This window comes from Palaemon carinicauda, chromosome 1, assembly GCF_036898095.1.
Source record: "Palaemon carinicauda isolate YSFRI2023 chromosome 1, ASM3689809v2, whole genome shotgun sequence".
Classification (NCBI taxonomy): domain Eukaryota; kingdom Metazoa; phylum Arthropoda; class Malacostraca; order Decapoda; family Palaemonidae; genus Palaemon; species Palaemon carinicauda.
The window spans coordinates 158,885,200-158,904,846 of record NC_090725.1 but is presented as its reverse complement, the minus strand read 5'-3'; the positions used below and the strand labels follow the sequence as shown (position 1 = coordinate 158,904,846).

General features: G+C 43.7%; 1 protein-coding gene across 5 annotated transcripts in view; it reads right to left on the bottom strand.

Moving 5' to 3' along the window:
- LOC137652693 (E3 ubiquitin-protein ligase RNF19B-like) overlaps positions 1-19,647 on the bottom strand; it is a 305,828-nt gene that overhangs the window by 152,378 nt on the left and 133,803 nt on the right. For all 5 annotated transcript variants that reach the window (XM_068386125.1, XM_068386099.1, XM_068386105.1 and 2 more), the window contains exons 4-5: positions 11,599-11,866; positions 11,323-11,437 (exon numbers count right to left, since the gene is read on the bottom strand). In XM_068386125.1, the coding sequence (XP_068242226.1) occupies positions 11,323-11,437; positions 11,599-11,866 (383 nt within the window). The remainder of the gene's footprint in view (positions 1-11,322; positions 11,438-11,598; positions 11,867-19,647) is intronic.

Below are 19,647 nucleotides of genomic sequence, written 5' to 3'. Positions count from 1 at the left end.
ATTTAACTTAGCCGGTGATTATATAGCTGATTCACACCCAGGGGGGTGGGTAGAGACCAGTAATATATGTTTACACTTTTATGAGCTAAGAGTTTTTATTTCATTTTAGAAGTTATCAAAATAACAAAAACAAAATAAATAGGTACCTGGTAAGGAAGTCGACTTGAACAATTACTCTGCCTTTTAAGTACGTCTTCCTTACGGAGCCTCGCGATCCTCTTAGGATGCTGATCGACCCCTAGGATCTGAAGTATCAAGGGTTGCAACCCATACAACAGGACCTCATCAAAACCCCTAATCTAGGCGCTCTCAAGAAATGACTTTGACCGCCCGCCAAATCAACCAGGATGCGAAAGGCTTCTTAGCCTTCCGGACAACCCAAAAAACAACAATAAAAACGTTTCAAGAGAAAGATTAAAAGGGTATGGAATTAGGGAATTGTAGTGGTTGAGCCCTCACCCACTACTGCACTCGCTGCTACGAATGGTCCCAGTGTGTAGCAGTTCTTGTAAAGAGACTGGACATCTTTCAAGTAAAATGACGCGAACACTGACTTGCTTCTCCAATAGGTTGCATCCATTATACTTTGCAGAGATATATTTTGCTTAAAGGCCACGGAAGTTGTTACAGCTCTAACTTCGTGCGTCTTCACCTTAAGCAAAGTTCGGTCTTCCTCACTCAGATGTGAATGAGCTTCTCGTATTAACAATCTGATAAAGTCTGACCAAGCATTCTTTGACAAAGGCAAGGATGGTTTCTTAACTGAACACCATAAAGCTTCAGATTGGCCTTGTAAAGGTTTAGTACGCTTTAAATAGAACTTAAGAGCTCTAACAGGGCATAAGACTCTTTCTAGTTCATTGCCTACGATCTCCGATAAGCTGGGGATATCGAAAGATTTAGGCCAAGGCCGAGAAGGCAGCTCATTTTTAGCTAGAAAACCAAGTTGTAGCGAACAAGTGGCTTTTTCTGACGAAAATCCTATGTTCTTGCTGAAGGCATGAATCTCACCGACTCTTTTAGCCGAGGCTAAGCATACCAGGAAAAGAGTCTTAAGAGTGAGATCTTTCAGGGAGGCTGATTGTAACGGCTCCAACCTGTCTGATATGAAGAATCTTAGTACCACGTCTAAATTCCATCCAGGGGTAGCCAAACGACGCTCCTTGGTGGTCTCAAAAGACTTAAGGAGGTCTTGCAGATCTTTATGTTTGGAAAGATCTAAGCCTCTATGCCGGAAGACCGATGCCAACATGCTTCTGTAGCCCTTGATAGTGGGAGCTGAAAGGGATCGTCCTTTTCTCGGGTATAAGAGAAAAACAGCTATTTGAGCTACAGAGGTACTGGTCGAGGATACAGAAACTGACTTGCACCAGTCTCAGAAGACTTCCCACTTCGATTGGTAGACTCTAAGGAAGAAGCTCTCCTTGCTCTAGCAATCGCACTGGCTGCTTCCTTCGAAAAGCCTCTAGCTCTCGAGAGTCTTTCGATAGTCTGAAGGCAGTCAGACGAAGAGCGTGGAGGCTTTGGAGTACCTTCTTTACGTGTGGCTGACGTAGAAGGTCTACCCTTAGAGGAAGACTACTGGGAACGTCTACTAACCATCGAAGTATCTCGGTGAACCATTCTCTCGCGGGCCAGAGGGAAGCAACTAACGTCAACCTTGTCCCTTCGTGAGAGGCGAACTTTTGCAGTACCTTGTTGACAATCTTGAACGGTGGGAATGCGTAGAGATCCAGATGTGACCAATCTAGGAGGAAAGCATCTATATGTATTGCTGCTGGGTCCGGGACTGGAGAGCAATAGATTGGAAGCCTCTTGGTCAGCGAGGTTGCAAAGAGATCTATGGATGGTTTTACCCCAAGTGGCCCAAAGTCTCTTGCACACATCCTTGTGGAGGGTCCATTCGGTTGGAATTACTTGCCCTTTCCGACTGAGACAATCTGCTATGACGTTCACGTCGCCTTGGATGAACCTCGTTACTAGGGAGATGTCTTGACCTTTTGACCAGATGAGCAGGTCCCTTGCGATCTCGTACAACGTCAGTGAGTGGGTACCTCCTTGTTTGGAGATGTACGCCAAGGCCGTGGTGATGTCCGAGTTAACTTCCACCACTTTGCCTCGAAGGAGAGACTTGAAGCTTTTCAAGGCCAGATATACTGCCAACAGCTCCTTGCAGTTGATATGCATGCTCCTCTGACTCGAGTTCCACAGTCCTGAGCATTCCCGACCGTCTAGTGTCGCGCCCCAGCCCACGTCCGATGCGTCCGAGAAGAGAACGTGGTTGGGAGTCTGAACAGCCAGGGGAAGACCTTCTCTTAGGTTGATATTGTCCTTCCACCAAGTCAGACAAGACTTTATCTTTTCGGAAACCGGGATCGAGACCGCTTCTAGCGTCTTGTCCTTTTTCCAGTGAAAAGCTAGATGGTATTGAAGAGGACGGAGGTGTAGTCTTCCTAGTGACACAAATTGTTCCACGGATGACAGCGTCCCTACCAGACTCATCCACAGCCTGACTGAGCAGCGTTCCTTCTTCAGCATCTTCTGGATGGATAGCAGGGCTTGATCTATTCTGGGGGCTGATCGTCTTGTTGTTCAGCAACGTCCTCATCAGAGGGTTCCTCATCCGAAAACTGATGAGGAAACGGCAACGGAGTGGGCAACGTCTGGCTCGCTGAGTCCGGTCGCACTGGTGGATGCGTGACGGAGCCGGACGCAACATCATGGAACTGCTGCACAGTCTGTGAACTGTCAACAACCATGGGTGCGCAAGGAAGCACAGCGTCAACCCGAGACTGTCTAGACCGTCTGGGTTGTGCAGTCAACACCCTACCGGGTTGCTGAGGTTGACGCACTGCGTCAAAACAAGTCACCTCTGCTGGTTGTTGAACGTCCTGAACGTCAACAACCACCTCCGAGCGTCGCTTAACGTCAACGTGCGGCTGGCAACCCACACTGGGTCGCATCGGTGGAGGAACCACCTCAACTGGCAGACGCGAGTAGGTTACCTCAGCGTCAACAGGGCGCACAACCGACCGGTTGGAAGGTTGTTGGCCAGAAGGTTCGGTAGCAACCTTCTCCGCATTAAAGTCCTCTATCAAGGACGCAAGCTTGGACTGCATGTCTTGCAGCAAAGCCCATTTAGGGTCTACGGGAGCAGGTGTGGCAACAGACGGGGTTAGCGACTGAGGCGGTACCGCTTACCATCCCTGAAAGCCTTGTTATGCATGACATAATTGTACAGCAAAACTTCAAAGGCTCGAAAACAGCTGTGAAGTTGACCTGTAAACAACTTGGAGCATCTCCTGGCCAGGCGCCAGGGAGAGTCTACGAGAATTGAGAAGTCTATCTGGGCAGAGGCATGAACTCCCAAGCCGAGAACTTCTCTCGTGTCATATCAGACTCTCGCTCTATAAACCAGTTTAAAAGAAGGGAAAGCAAAGGCTGTATCCCCCAAACTCCTCCTGGTGAAAAACCAGTCGCCTAGCCAACGTAAAGCTCTCTAGGAGAGCGAGAGAGCACTAGCTTAAAAACAACGGCTTCGAAGTAGCTAGGCCTAGTGTAAGCTCTGACGTTTAGGCGAACGAGGAGCAGCAGTCACAAAAAGATCCGGACAAAGATCCTTAAAAAAATCATCATGATTTAATTAAAGTCCATAGGAGGCTAAGCAGCTTTAGGCTCCTCTCCATCTGACAGAGTCCTCAAGGGAATATCAGTAGGAGGGGGAACAGCAACTTCCTCATCTACAGGAACCTTGTCCGATAAAAGCTGAGTCTCAAGCAAGGGAGAGACCTACCGTGGTGGCAATGCTTTACAAGCAGAGTCCACACTCACTGGTGCATTAGTAGCGGACCTGAACGCAACGTCATGTAACTGCTTGACAGTCTGTGAACTGTCAACAACTGAACTGTCAACCACAACAGGTGCGTGAGGACGCACAGCGTCCACTCGAGACTGCTTTGACTGCCTAGACTGAGCAGTCAAAACAACTCTAGAATGCGGAGGTTGACGCACAGCGTCAAAACAAGTCAACTCCGATTGTTAGTGAACGTCTTGAACGTCAACAGGAGCATCAGCAAGTGGCCTAACGTCCAAATGCGGCTGAAAAACCACACGAGACCGCATCGAGTGTGGTTCTAAACAACCTGACTGACGTGACTAAGCTACGCCAACGTCAACAGTAAGCACAAAGGAATGTTAGGTTGGCTGAAAGCCAGGATATCGATGAGATAAACGGCTAGACTCAACGGACTAATCGGCAGAATAGTCTTCCATAAGGGAGGCAAGCATATACTGCATGTCTTGCCATACAACCCATTAAGGATCAACGGAAATGGTTGTGGTAAGAGACGAGGGTAACGTCTGTGACCGCAACACTTTGCCAACAAAAAAAGACTCTCGGAGTCTGTGTTACGCTTTTGTTAGGCGGCGAGCAGTTATCCGATGACTGCATAGGGTCAGAGCTGTCCTAATGGTTGTAACCAGGATGCTGGACCTGTCCTGAAAGGACTGACTTTCGCTTAAGGGCTTCGAAACCTTGTGACAGGTTTCTTATGCGAAAAGCCTTCGGATGACGAGGAGAAACAACGTCTCTCTCGTCTTATGGTAGGGGAGATCTTGGTAAGATACACCCGATACCATAGACGGAAAACGTCTGTTCGTTGATCAAGGCCTCTCGAACCAATAAGTCGTTTGACATTACTTCTCCCCTGGGCTTGGGAGCATGCAAGAGGTCCCGGACTAGGTGAACGACAGGCACGAACAGACGAACCCTCGGACGCAACACTGTAACACTTTGCGCATATCACTTTATCACTTCGATTTTCTGTTTTGCACTTATTTCACTGAAATCGAAACTTTTACTGATTTCTACCTGAAACACGCAATTCTACCCTTCATTAAAAGATAGTAATTGCGAAATCAGTCGTATAATGCAAGCTCATTAATACCAGCAAAAAACCAGAAAACATATTTAAGATAAAAAAAATCAGTGGCTGGGAAAGAGACTAAACACTAGTTCATATAACTACGTTTTCAATCTCTCACCGCACATAGCCTGGGGACGAGAATAAAAAACTAAAAACGTTTTATCCTTCCTCCCCGTACAGCAACTAGGGACGAGAGTAACTCGAGAACAACGTTACCCGCTTGAACGGAACGTTTTCTCTCCTCTCTCTCCCTCCGTCTCTATCTCTCTCTCTCTTTCTCTCTTGATTTCGCACCTAAGAGAAGAGCCCAATTATATTTCGTCAAAAAAACATGTTATTTGACTAAAGGAAAAAACTGAAAGGTTTTTCAAATAAAAAGTTCCTTTAAAATAGAATTTAAAACATTTAAGCTAAGAAAGAATGAACAAAACGTCAGAATCGATTTACTCTTACTGCAAAGTGAAACCGTGATACACTCTCTCTCTATCGTAACGATAGAGCGCATGTTGAACGTCCTGAACGTCAACAACTGCGTAGCATAAATAAACTAAACGTTAGTTCATCTTTGAAAACAGTACGAAGACTATCAAAGAAATTCTTTCATAAAATATTACATTTAAAAAGTTTTAAATCCTTAGCTCTTTAAAAGCTAATTACGATATAAAGGGCTCAACGTTGATTAACTTCGGTTTCCAAGTTAGGACCGCCTACTCTCAGGAAAGGTCTATATAAACAAAACATTAAAATTATTTTTATATGTTTATAATAAATGGAAAGTTAATCGAAGAGGCCTAATAAAGGCGGAGAGATATAAAATATATAGAGGAAAATCCATAACGTGATAAGATAATACTAAAAGCCTAAACACACTTCCGTCTAAGGGAAGGGTCGGCCATTTAAAAGTGAAAGAAAGTCCATACTCTCTTTGTCACCATAATTAAATCTATCCAAAACGAGTTCAAGATTTAAGATGAAGATAAAACACCTGCATAGCAAAAGCTCAAAACTAGAATAAAGTACTTCACCAATTAGTTGTGAAAAAACTCCAGTTTAGCAACAGCGAGTAAGTACGTCTTGTCGATAGCTCGACAGAGAGAAAATTGAGTCTTTGTTTACATTGAGTACTGGGTATCTGGATGACAGATGGCGCTGTTGGGCACACCCGCAACCTGTGTAGCGATCGCTGGCGAGTTTTTACCGTAGAGTTGTCTGTCGGGCAACAGAGTTGCAGCTATATAATCACCGGCTAAGTTAAATATTGAAAATATAGATACCATTACTCTCCTCCTAGAGTATTCTTTAGGCATTATTTCCTCTCCCCATATTGCTCTAAAAAAATCCAGCATCCATTCTTCCCCCTCTGTAGCTAGTATCTTGACCATTTCAATTTGAAACTCTGATGGGCCTGGTGCCTTACCATTCTTCCTTTCACTCAATGAATGCTTCACTTCTGTACTCTGTATCTCCATTACTGTCTCCCCCACCCTTTGTGCTACTCCCAACCCGTCTCTCATTTTCAGTATTCAATAGATGCTAATAATATTCTCTTCATTTCCTCTTAATGACATCATCCCTATGCAATATATTTTAATTTCTATCCCTGATGACTACCAGTTGCCCCAAATCCAATCTTTGCATTTTCCTCAAGCTTGAAATCTTAAATATCCTTTCTCCTTCCTTTGTTCTTGGCATTTCATTCAACTTTCATTTAACTATCCTTTCATCATAGAACTGTAAATAGTTTTAGAAATAATTTCCTCTCATATTACTTACAGTCGTGTTTAATGGCATTTCAAAGTTAAATTTTGGACATGCTAGCGGGTTTCATACCGCAACTGACCGTGCTTGCTTTTCATTTTTTTTACATTTATTTGCTGTGTTTGGATTGTAATTATTTTGTGAACTTACCAGCCATTTGATCGGTAATTTGTAACCAAGATTATCATTAATTTTATAATTATTATAGAGTAAACTTTGTTTTAATTTTGCAAATTATAATTATTAGATTAGGGTTGTTTTGCCTACACAGTTAATACAGCGACTAACTTGGTTTTCTTAAGGGGGCTGGCCAGCTAATGTCATTTTTTAAGTTCAGGACTTTGACATTCATACCACTTAATAAGGTGACATAGGACATCTCAAAACTGCATAGGATTTTTGCCTCTAACCTTCAGTTTCGTGACGCCAGGGCGATTTATCCTGAAAATTAGTGTTTTTCTAATTCTATATCCTCCCTTGATACTTAATATTAAGACCTGGGATTTCTACCCTAAATAGACCTGATATAGATCTCCAATCAAATGAAGTTTTTTTTTCTTTCGAAAAGTCCTTTTTTTGCTAGATATGAATTTTTTCATTATGGTAAAATAGAAATCTCTAAAATCAGGAGAAAAAATTAAGAAAAAAATATGAAACATAAATTGGAAAAAAGGACATTTTATTGATTTATAATGTCTTTCAAAGTTATATACCAAATTTCAATGCTAAATCTTTAAAACTAAGGGAGACGATAAATTTTGAAGGTCAATAAGTACAGTATAGTTTTGAGATACGGGCATTCAAAGTTTTTTTTTTTTTTTTTGTATTTTTACAAAGACAATTTTAATAAATCAAGATTATTATGAATTTTATGTTCCTTTTTTTGGATATTAATAAACCAAAACTAAGTTATTTACAGTGGAACCTCTACATACGATCTTAATTTGTTCCAGAAACTGCTTCGTATGTTAAAACGATTGTATGTTGGAGCAAATATTCCCATAAGAATACACTGTAATTTGTATAATTCGTTCCACAGCCCAAAAACCTACAATAACTCCTTAATAAATTACTACATATAATTACACATAACAATAACATAATTACATAATATGAAAGAAAGATGTAAAAAAGATAATTATAAAGAAATAATAAATAAAAAATGTTTTTTTATTGTTACTTTACCTTAGAGACAGGCCAATGCAGGTATAGGAGGAGACCAGGAGAAGATGGACGATCAGCGAGAAGGTAGAGATGGTGACTTTAAAAAAGTCCTCTCTCTATTTCTGTTTCTCTCTAAACAAAGCATTAATATGTTCTTTAAGTAAAATTCTCTCTCTCTCTCTCTCTCTCTCTCTCTCTCTCTCTCTCTCTCTCTCTCTTGTTCTTCACTGTTAGAGACGTCTATTAATTTTTTCTGAGAGAGAGAGAGAGAGAGAGAGAGAGAGAGAGAGAGAGAGAGAGAGAGAGAGAGAGAGAGAGAGAGAGAGAGAGAGAGATTAGACAAAAATGTGTTTAGAGTGTACATATTTTTAACAGCATCAACGAGTTGAAAGACAATTAAATGTAACTAAAAAAGCAATATCATCAAATCTGAATTCCTTTATTAACTAAAACAAATATAGATACAAACACACTCGTGTGCGTATGCACAAACACACAAACACACAAGTGTGGGAATTCCTAGCAGGAGGAGACACGATGACGAGGAGGTAGAGATGGTGACTGCGATAACGTACCGTAACTTACACTAAGGAAAATTAAATATAACTTAGCTTATTTATTTTTTCTTATTTCTATATTTCATATTTTTTACACTTTTTTTTCTTTTTGATTTTTAATTTTCATCACCGAGTTACGGTACATTATCGCAGTCACCATCTCTACCTCCTCCCCGACCGTCTGTCTCCTACTGCGTAGCAATTCCTACACCTGTGTGTGTGTGTGTGTGTTTGTGCATACGCACACGACTGTGTTTGTATCAATATTTGTTTTGGTTGAAAAAAGAATTCAGGTTCGCTGATATTACTTTCGTAGTTACATTTAATTGTCTTTCAACTCGTTGACACTGTTAAAAATCATATGAACTCTCTCTCTCTCTCTCTCTCTCTCAGAAAAAATTTAATAGAAGTCTCTAACACTCTAACAGCGAAGAAGAACAAAAAAGAGAGAGAGAGAGAGAGAGAGAGAGAGAGAGAGAGAGCGAGAGAGAGAGCGAGAGAGAGAGAGAGAGAGAGAGAGAGAGAGAGATTTCATTTAAAGAGCATGTTAATGCTATGTTTAGAGAGAAACAGAAATAGAGAGAGGACTTTTTTAAAAGAGCTTGTTAATGCTATCTTAGTTTTCTTTACTTCACTTTTTCCTTTCTTTCTGTTTATCACGCTGGCCTTTCTCACAAATGATCGTTGCCAACCATCTCTCTGTCTTTTATCCCTATCAACAAAAGGCGTTCAATCTCTTCCAGGGTATTGCTACGTCGACTTGAAATAATGGTGATCCCTTTCGATGGTTTGACTGCTTTAATGGCTGCCTTCTGCTTGATGATTGTTGAGATCGTAGACCTATTCCGGCCATATTATTTAGCCAGATCACTCACATGCACATTACTCTCATGTTTTTCTATAATTTCTTGCTTCAATTCTAATGAAAGAACTGCCTTCTTCCTTTCCTCACCACTACCTGTACTGGAACTTAGCTTCTTAGGCACCATGATTATAGGTAAAATCAAAAAGGAAATGTGAGAAAAGGAAGAAAAAAAGCACTGTTAATAACAGATCGAACAGAGGACAACCACACGATACACACAAGAACAGAGAACAGAGCACTAGCTGCTCAATGGCATCCCTCCCATGTGCTGCCATCTACCAGCGTAAACAAGATCTACATTGGATGTTGGAGCATGACTTCGGGTGTCAAGACAAAACTTTAATGGAATTTTAATTCGGATGTTGGAACAATCGTATGTAGAGGTTCCACTGTATAATAATCTAATCATAAGTGAAGATCCATTTGCTCAATATTTTGCTTCTTAAGGCAATAACGTCGCCCCTCCATAATATGAAAGAAAGATGTAAAAAAGATAATTATAAAGAAATAATAAATAAAAAAATTTTTTTATTGTTACTTTACCTTAGAGACAGGCCAATATTACCCACTTCTAAACTCTCATCATAACAAATTTTCTTCTTCCTTATGTTAGCAAGATGTTGAAATTGTCTTTTCCTCCTCGGCACGATGAAATTCTTGCCAAAAGCGAGAAAAACAGACAAAAACAAGTGAATGCCTGGGTCAAACTCAAATATATACGCTCTCTGAGGTTTGCAATAGGACTGAAGGCCGAAGGATGTAATTACCATGTAATACATCATCTTGTGACTTGTGGAATCTATACAGATGCCATTGCTCACAATTTGTTTTACATTGAAATGTAAAAATTATCAAAATTTACGATAACAGAAGAAATACTGCATTTTCTTATAGGAAACAATGTTTTTGTTTTATTGCGTTAATTCTACTAATTACCCTGTACTGTAACAATGAAAGTAAGAGGAATTTTGACAAAATATTTCATATACGCATTCTCCATTGTCATACTCAGCTAAGTGAATTTTTTCAGGAATTTATGTTTTTCTTTATATACCCCCTTAAATTGGCATTCCGGCCGTGACCCATAATACAGTAACATCGTTTCCTTTTATTCATAAGGGGACACTACAGCACTGAAAATATCGCAGTGGCATTTTAATTTTTCATTTTTGTTACTAACTGAAACGAAATATACTTTTTGACCCGTTGCTGTTAATAATACAAATTAGTTGAGGTATTCTTTTAGTGTACTGTATATTAAGCCTTGTATTGGGAAACAAGTGAACTTTGGTGAGCTCAAACGTATCTCATTGTTTATAAGGGAAGTCAACGGGAAAACTCACTTTGATGAATAAATTTTCGCCTATCGAAAGTTTCTTCAGGAACGGAAATATTTTGCATAACAGGGCATTGTTGTATATCTTATATTCAATATTGTCAACCATTAGCATATTGAAGGTGTTACTTACATACAGGCATGAACAACAGGTGTCACTTTTCATTACACTTTTTGTACAGTATATATCCAGGATACAACCTAAATTGAAATTACAAGAAAAATATTCCATCGGCAAAATCTGACTTGAACAGCTAGGCCACTTGCACTTGTAAGAGCCCATTCTTAAAGAACATAAATATGATCTATAGACACCTACCCGCAGTATGGGGCTAGACACCGTGTATAAGGATCCATGGGAAACAAGTGAACTTTGGTGAGCTCATTCGTATCTCACTGTTTACAAGAGAAGTCAATGGGAAAACGTACTTTGATGAATAAATTTTCTCTTAACGATCGTTTCTTCAGGAACGGAACTATTTCGCAAAAAGGGGTATTGTTGTATACCTTATATTCTATACTGTCAATCATTAGCATATTGATAGTGTTATTTACATACAGGCATGAACAACAAGTGTCACTTTTCATTACAGTACAACCTAAATTGAAATTACAAGAAAAAAATTCTATCTGCAGAATTTGACTTGAACAGCTAGGCCACTCGTACTCTTAAGAACCCATTCTCAAAGAACAAAAATATGATCTATAGATACTTACCCACAGTCTGGGGCTGGACACCAACGTGTATCAGGATCCATGGACAGCACCCTTCGAAGCATAAAATCTTCAAACTTGTACGATAATAATGCATTGTCAACAATCTGATGAATATCTGAACAAAAAGGGGAAAAAAGCTCAATAATAAATTCTAATTATAATCTGTAATCATATATTCTAATTATAATCTATAATCCAAAAAATTAAATCATCAATTCCAGGGGGGTAAAATATATTTTTTTCATGAGTTCACAACAAGAAATCTTCTTGACTAACCAGTAGGATGCATGAGTTCATGACATTGTGGACAGCTAATATTCACTCTTGATTCACTTATTTCCACTTTTAGATATTGTTTGAGACACTGAAGACACGCAGAATGTGGACAGGAAATTAGATGTGGAAACGTATCCGCTGCAACCTCTTGTAAACATAGTGAGCATTCTCTGACACCACCTTCCCCTAGTACACCATCTGTTGTTAGGTTACCATATGTTCCACCACTACAACCACCATTGCTGCTGTTACTCCCACCACAAGCACCCTACATAGAATGAAAATCAAAATTTTAAAAACCAATTCATATTTTTTCTAACAATACAAACCAGAGTCCTTTAATAGAAGTACAATTTCAGCAAAGCTGGAAATGCGGCTCTTACAATTTGTAACCAGGTGTTGGTAGTTACTGGCAGGTAGAGAATCCCCACCTCATGCCAGTTCACCGAGTTGCCACTTTTGCCTTCACCTAATAATTGCAGGATAAATGAGGTGGGACGTTAAATTACATGAGTCAGGTTGGCATAGTAGGAAAAATGCAAATTATTTTCAAGATTTGAGATTTGTTCCTACACAAATATAGACATTCATCCTTTAATAGAAAAAATTACCCTTAGGAGAAAGAAAGTTCCTATGAACAAACTGGCTGATATAAAATTCTGGGATTTCTAAATACTTGAACCTGAGGTGTGCATAGTGCTGACTCCAGTCTCGACTATTGACCTAAAAGTGTTTAGGTGATTGGTTAAGCTTCTGTCTTTATGCAGAATGCCAATAGAGGAACCTACAGTATATCCCTACTAAAGTATACTGTCAAATGTAAAGCTAATACAAAGCAATGGGTTTACATTTATAACGATCCTATCCCTTGTCAGGCATATCGGTGAAAAATAAATAGAATGAGACTTGCTATGGTAGTTTACCTGCACTGCATCAGGGGTTTGTTCCATTAACAAAATAATTCAACTATTGCACTCCAAGGAAGGGGAAATTAATGTAAAATTTGGGAGTAATTTATAATTTTCCTAACTATACAATATGACTTCAGTAAGGCTGGGAAACTGCCGTTGTGACTTTTAATGAGATTTCATCAAAAATGTAGGTTGTTACCAGGCGAGTGTGGGGGCGCACCAGACCAAAAGCCCCACCATCCTCCTCTCACTACAAATTACTTTCAAATTTGTCATTTGTTCAGACAAGAATACAAACCCTCGTTCATTACATCACCCTAGGGTGGGTGGGAATAACTTTTCTAACTAGCTGGAAATCTTTCCTCAGGATTTCTACATTCAACCATGATATATTATATATATATATATATATATATAATATTATATATATATATACACACACATATATATATATATATATATACATATATATACATATACAGTCAGCGTCAAAAGTTGTTTCGGGCACCCCAAAACACCCCCACTCACTCACAACAGCGGTATAAAAATAACAATAACATCCTTATAAAAAAAAGAAAACAAGAATATATTTTGATGGCGTACTAACCTAATATTAATCAATAGCTGGTGTGCTTCCCCTTCCTCTTCAGTGTCTCCCTCAACCGTTTTGGCAATGAGTTTGCAAGATTTTGCAGCATGGATGGCTCGAAGGTGTCCCACGTGCGCTGAATGGCGGCCTTGAGTTTTCCCAGGGAACTCTTGTCTTCCTCCCTTATCTTCGCCTTTATGATGGCCCAAAAGTTCTCAATGGGGGAAAGATCGGGGGAATTACCAGGCCAGTCTTCAATAAAGTCTATCCCACAATCCTTCAACCACGTTATAACACTTTTAGCTGTGTACGCAGTAGCCCCGTCCTGTTGAAAAATAGAGGTTCCCGTCTTCTCAAAACTCTCTTCAAGATGGTCGTTCAACAACTCATAGTACGTGTACTGGTTCACACTCGTGTTCTTATCTAGGAACTCAAGTGTTCCTAAACCCCCATAACCAAAACACCCCCACACCATAACATACTGGGGGAACTTGCGGTGCTTGGCAACCTGATTGTCTGCGAGCGTGTTCGTCTGGGGCCCCCTCCACACTTTGCTTCCACTCGTGTCCGAGACAAAAAAACTTGCTTCGTCACTCCACAACACTTGTTGCCACTTCTCCAAAGGCCATTCTTTGTATTTCTCAGCAAAAAGTTTCCGGGCGATCACTTGCCGCTTGCTGATGTCGGGTTTCCTAGAAGGGTTCGCTTTCTTGTACCCGAGGTCCATACTCAACCTGCGCTGAACGGTACGAACAGACACGTCCCCCAATAACCTAGGATTCTCAAATTTTATTTTCTTTGCTGAGGTTGAAGGTACAGCATCAACCTGTCGTTTGACAATTTTCAACGTGCGCTCTGAAAGCTTTCGGGGCCTTCCACTCGCCTTTTTGTGATGTGGCACGTCGGCACTACCAGACTCCTTAAACTTCCGCACAAGGTTTTGGATGGTTCGCGGATGAACTCCTGTCTGTCGGGCGATATCTCGTGTTGGCAAACCGATTTTGTGACACTCAATAACACGCACTATATCATCATGTGAAGTTTTAGGTCCTGGCATGATTACAAATAACACACAGCACAAAAACACAAAGCACACCACGTGACAAAGAAGAGGGAGCGCGTCGCAAAAACTGAGGAAAACCGACCTGTATGAAGTCAAGGCCAACACTGGCTGGGTCGCTGTTGTTTCCCTGAGCCGCCCAATGCGTACAGGTAAGTTGCCAATTAGTCAATTTCTCCCGGCCAATTTTTATAACGGATATAGAGGGTCCTGCTGAAAAACGACATAAGTTGTTTCGCGAAATAAAATCGCGACACAACTTATATCGCTGACTGTATATATATAATATATATATATACATACATACATACATACATACATACATACATACATACATACATATATATATATATATATATTATATATATATATTTTATATATATATTTTATATATATATATATATATATATACATATATTGTATATATACTGTATATATACTGTATGTATATATATATATATATATATGTATATTATATATATATACACACACACACACACATATATATATATATATATATATATTATATATATCATAAATTTTAAGTAATTTGTATTTTTCCTAACAGTACTTACCTCGAACTGCTTTCTTAGGAGTATCTGGGATCTCCTCCTATCCGACCAGAATTTTGTGTAGTTTACCCTACTCCCATTTTCTATGCGGGGCATTCTCTGGCGGAGTGATACGCGCTCAGAGACGACCCGGGGTCAGAGAGCATGCTTGCTCAGGTCTCGATCTCCAGTAAGTTTTGTCAGATAGATTTCTATTAAGTCCTGTAAGGAACTCGCGGTAGGATGGGCGGGCCATAACCGGAAAGTAGTTCGAGGTAAGTACTGTTAGGAAAAATACAAATTACTTAAAATTTGTGATTTGTTCCAACACGGAGTACTTACCTCGAACTACTTTCTTAGGAGACTTATACCTTAGGAGGTGGGAGTGTACCACAGGACCCAGAGACCATGATGAGGAGAGAAAAGGGGGGGAACCTAGAGAAAACAAGAGAAATAGGGAAAACTACCCAAAAAACTATCTTAGTGTCTAAGTAACTCACCTTTGTAAAAATCTTCGGAGAAGTATCCATTCACTGACAATGTATGCCCTGGCAGTTAAAGGGTTTAGTGTCATTTCAGGGATGGTAATAAGGGAACAGGGGGTAAGGAAGGAACCTGTGTCTCTTGGATTTACTACCCGTGGTTACCCTGGGGCTACACCTTTAAATCTTTTGAAGCGCTGAAATGACGGGACTGAGAGAGAATCCGTCCAAGGACCTCCTCGAGCATTCCTTCAAGTAGTGAGCTGTGAAGGTTGACTGATTGGCCCAAGTACCCGCCCGCAGGATTTGGCTGACTGCCATGTTCTTCTCAAAGGCCAACGAAGTACTCAGACCTCTGATGTCGTGGGGTCTAGGCTTACCCGGAATAGGAATCCCTGCACTACTGTAGGCCCTCATGATCACTTGCCGTAGCCAGAAGGAGAACGTGTTTTTGGAGACTGGTTTCTTCACTAATCCTGAAGAAACGAACAGACTCTTGATTTCGGGTCTAAGTCTGTCTGTCCTCTCCAAATACTTCCGTACTGCTCTGACAGGGCACAGCCGCAAGTCCTTCGGGTTGTCTGAACGTGGGATTGCCGGCACCGAGAAGCCTTCAAACTTGGGGTCCCAGACTGCTGGGTTCTGGGTCTTGGCCACGAAGGATGGGACGAACTTGAAGGTAGCTTCACGCCAGCCCTTCGAGTGTGACACCTCGTATGAATGAAGCTCCCCTACCCGTTTTGCCGATGCCAGTGCTAACAGAAAAACTGTCTTGAGGGTGAGCTCCCTGTCTAAGATGTCCTTTAGGGGTTCGAAGGGAGTTTCTGACAGCCACGTCCCACTGGGGCACTCTAACCGCTTGAGGGGGGCATGATTGCTCGAAGCTCTTGATGAGCATCGAGATGTGTCTGGAGGAACCTAGGTCGATGCCCTTCAGGAGGAAGACTGGTCCCAGGGCAGCTCAGACTCCTTTAATGGCTGGGATGGACATATTTACCTCGTCCCTGAGATAGACTAAGAAGTCAGCTATCTCCGGGATGGAAGCTTTCAACAGCTTGATGTTCTTCGTGACGCACCACTTCGTGAAGGTAGCCCATTTAGCCTGGTACACAGCGGCTGACGACCGTTTCAGGTAACCCGACATCCTCGTTGCGGTCTTCGCCGAATACCCTTCCTTCCTTAGGAGACGCTCGATAACCTCCACGTGTGAAGGCAGAGGGACCGAGGGTTTTCGTGGAACCTTTGAAAGCGTGGCTGCCGGAGAAGGTCTGACCTGTCCGGAAGGGGCCAAGGTGGAAGGCGCGCCAGTTCCTTTAGATCCGCGAACCACTCTCTCTCCGGCCACCAGGCCGCTACCAAAGTCATCCACAGGTTGTCCGCTCTCCTCAACCTGTTGCGGACTTGTCTGAGCATTCCGAAGGGAGGGAAGGCGTAAACGTCGAGGTTGTCCCAAGGATGCTGGAAGGCGTCCTCGAACGCCGCTTCTGGATCTAGCACAGGAGAACAAAACACGGGGAGCTGTGCGTTCAGCCTTCTGAATCAGAGTCTTGGCCACTTCTGGGTGCAAGGACCACTCGGACCCCACCACTTGACCCATTCTGCTGAGGCCATCGGCCAGGACGTTCCTCTTCCCTGGAATGAACCTGGCCGAGATCTTGATCTGCTCCCTTTCGGCCCATTCCAGGATCTCCAACGTGAGGCCACACAACTCCCTCGATTTTAGTCCTCCTTGCTTCTTTATGTAGGCCACCATCGTGGCGTTGTCGCACATCAGTGCCATGGTGTTTCCACGGAGCTTCTGAACGAATTCTAGGCATGCCCTTTGCACTGCCATCATTTTAAGTACGTTGATGTGCAAGATTCTTCTCTTCGGCTCCCCATCTTCCTCTCGCTGTGCTGTCGAGGAGATGAGCACCCCAACCCTCCTTGGATGCATCCGTGAACAGGAGAATCTCCGGAGGGTCGGCCGCGAAGGCCATCCCCTTAAGGATGTTCGATGTGTCGTGCTACCAATCGAGGACCTCCTTCGTTTCCGGGGACATCGGGACCACCTTGTGCGGGGAGTCTCTCTGGTTCCAGGCCTCCTTCAGGTTCCACTGTACTCCCCTGAGTTTGAGTCTCCCCTGTGGAACTAGCTTCTCCAATGACACGAGGTGACCTATCAGTCTCTGCCAGTCCCTGGCTTTCCTGGGCTGACCCGACAGGAAGGGCCGTAAGATCTGGCTCAGGTTGTCCAGTCTCTCCACGGAAGGGAATGCTCTCGCCAACCAGGAGTCCAGGACCATCTTGAGGTAGGTCATCCTGGTGGAGGGTATCAATTGGGACTTCTCCAGGTTGATGGTGATACCCAGGACGTTGCAGGACTGCAGGAGTTTCGCGCCTTGCCCCCTCAGTACTTCCCTTGAGGCTGAAAGCAACAACCAGTCGTCTAGGTACTGAATCAGGCGGATGCCCTGTTCGTGCGCCCAGGCTGAGACTGTCGCGAAGACCCTCGTGAAGACCTGAGGGGCTGTGGACAGACCGAAGCAGAGGGTCTTGAACTGTAATGTTTGGGTACCCCATTTTACCCTTAGGTACTTCCTGCTGGAGGGGTGGACAGGGACCTGGAAGTATGCGTCCTTGAGGTCTATGGCATTATGAAGTCTCCTTCCCTCAAGGCCGCTAGGACCGACTTCGGAGTGTCCATCTTGAAGTCGGTCTTGCACACGAACCTGTTGAGGGCTGAGAGGTCTATGACCGGTCTCCAGCCCCCTGTCGCTTTCTCCACCAGGAAGAGTCTGCTGTAGAACCCTGGACCTGGGTTCTTGACTGGTTCAATTGTCCCTTTCGCCAGCATAGCAGAGACCTCTTCTTGCAGGGCCGTCCTTCTCAAGGGGTCCTTTGGTGCCAACCATTCCGCCTGTAGATCTGGTATCAGAGGTAGGGGTCCACCAGGAAGGGCAACCTGTACTCTTCTTTCAGGACTGTCACGGTCCACGGGTCCGATCCGTGGTCCCGCCATGCTTGCCAAGAATGTTTGAGGCATCCCCCAACCTGAGGCTTCGGCAGGAGTAGGGGACCTCTCTCCCTATCTCCTTCGAGAGGCGCGGGCCGAACGACCTCTTCTGGCGGCTGAATAGGAGGGCCTGAATGCTGACTGCGCGACCGACGTTCCCCTACGGGAGGGCTGCTAAGGTTGCTGCCAGGATGTAGTAGGGGCATCTCTCCTGGGCTGGTTAGGTGAGGCGCGAGGAGGGAGAGGGACGTCAGAAGGTGCTCTTCTATGGGTGGGTCTTCTTGTTGGAGGGGACCTGGGTTCCCCCACATCCTTTAGTTTCCTCACCCTCTCCACCGTCTTTTCCACTTCCTTGAGGGGGAAAACTGACTCGTCCCACGGTGGAAGGCTCCTCAGGGACCTCGCTTCCCTGTCAGGGAGCCTCCTTACAAGCCTGCTGAGCACTGTGTCCCTTTTTCTCCGTATCCAGTTGGCGGTTTGTGTTATAGACTGATAGGAAAGGAACTTCAGGGCCTTACCTCCCAAGCTAATCAGCTCCTTCAGCAAGGCCTGATTTTCCGGGATTGCGAGGACTGGAACCCTACCAGCGTGGAGGCCCACCAATCCAGCCACGATGACACGTGAATCAAGTCCCTGGACAGCTCCTCCATCATGGCAGTCTCCGTGGGGGAGAAACAAACCGGGGCTGTGGTAGCCCTCTCCTCTGCTGCGCCCTGTCCTAAGATGGCGACTGCTGGTTCCACTGCGCAGGCCCCCGCGCGGTGTCCTTCCGGGAGGTAGAACCGGGACTGCGTCTTCAGGCCCTGGAGAAGTCTAAACGCGCTCTGGTTCTTGGGGGCTTCCGCATGGTTGGCACGACCTTGCTAACATGTGCCAATCCCAGCTTCACATCCCTAGCTAAAGGGAGGGCTAGTGAGGGCCTCTGTTGTACAGGCGCATCCACCAGCCTGTTGAGGCTCGAGAGCCAGACCTCGTCAGTAGAGGGCTCCGGTTCGTCCAGCCTATGGTGCCGTCGGATGAGGCCTATCACCCTCCTGTATGCAGAAACCTTCGCTGGCAAACCTTCTTCTCCGTACTCTACCTTCTCCGTTGGATGTCCCAGTTCTCGTGACAAAGGACCTCCGACGGGGGGAGCCGCTCGAGGAGGAGGCATCCTCTTGGAGTGGTCCAGTCCCCTCGCTTTAGGCAGTAGGACGGGCATCGCCGCTGGAACGGAGGCCTCCGTCCTGGATCTATCTCTTTTTCCGGCGGACCAGGGATCTGCGGGCTTGCCCATCGAGGAAAGGTGTTTCTCCCGTTCTGGGCGACTCATCGAAGATCTTGAGGCCGGGACGCGGCTGCCAGACCGAAAGGGCGACTCTCCCCGCTGGGCGGGTAGAGTCGGAACCTTCGCGGACTTATGCCTGTCCCTTGGTGCCTGATGAGACGAGTCCCTCCGTCGGTCATACTTCCTTTCGTCGA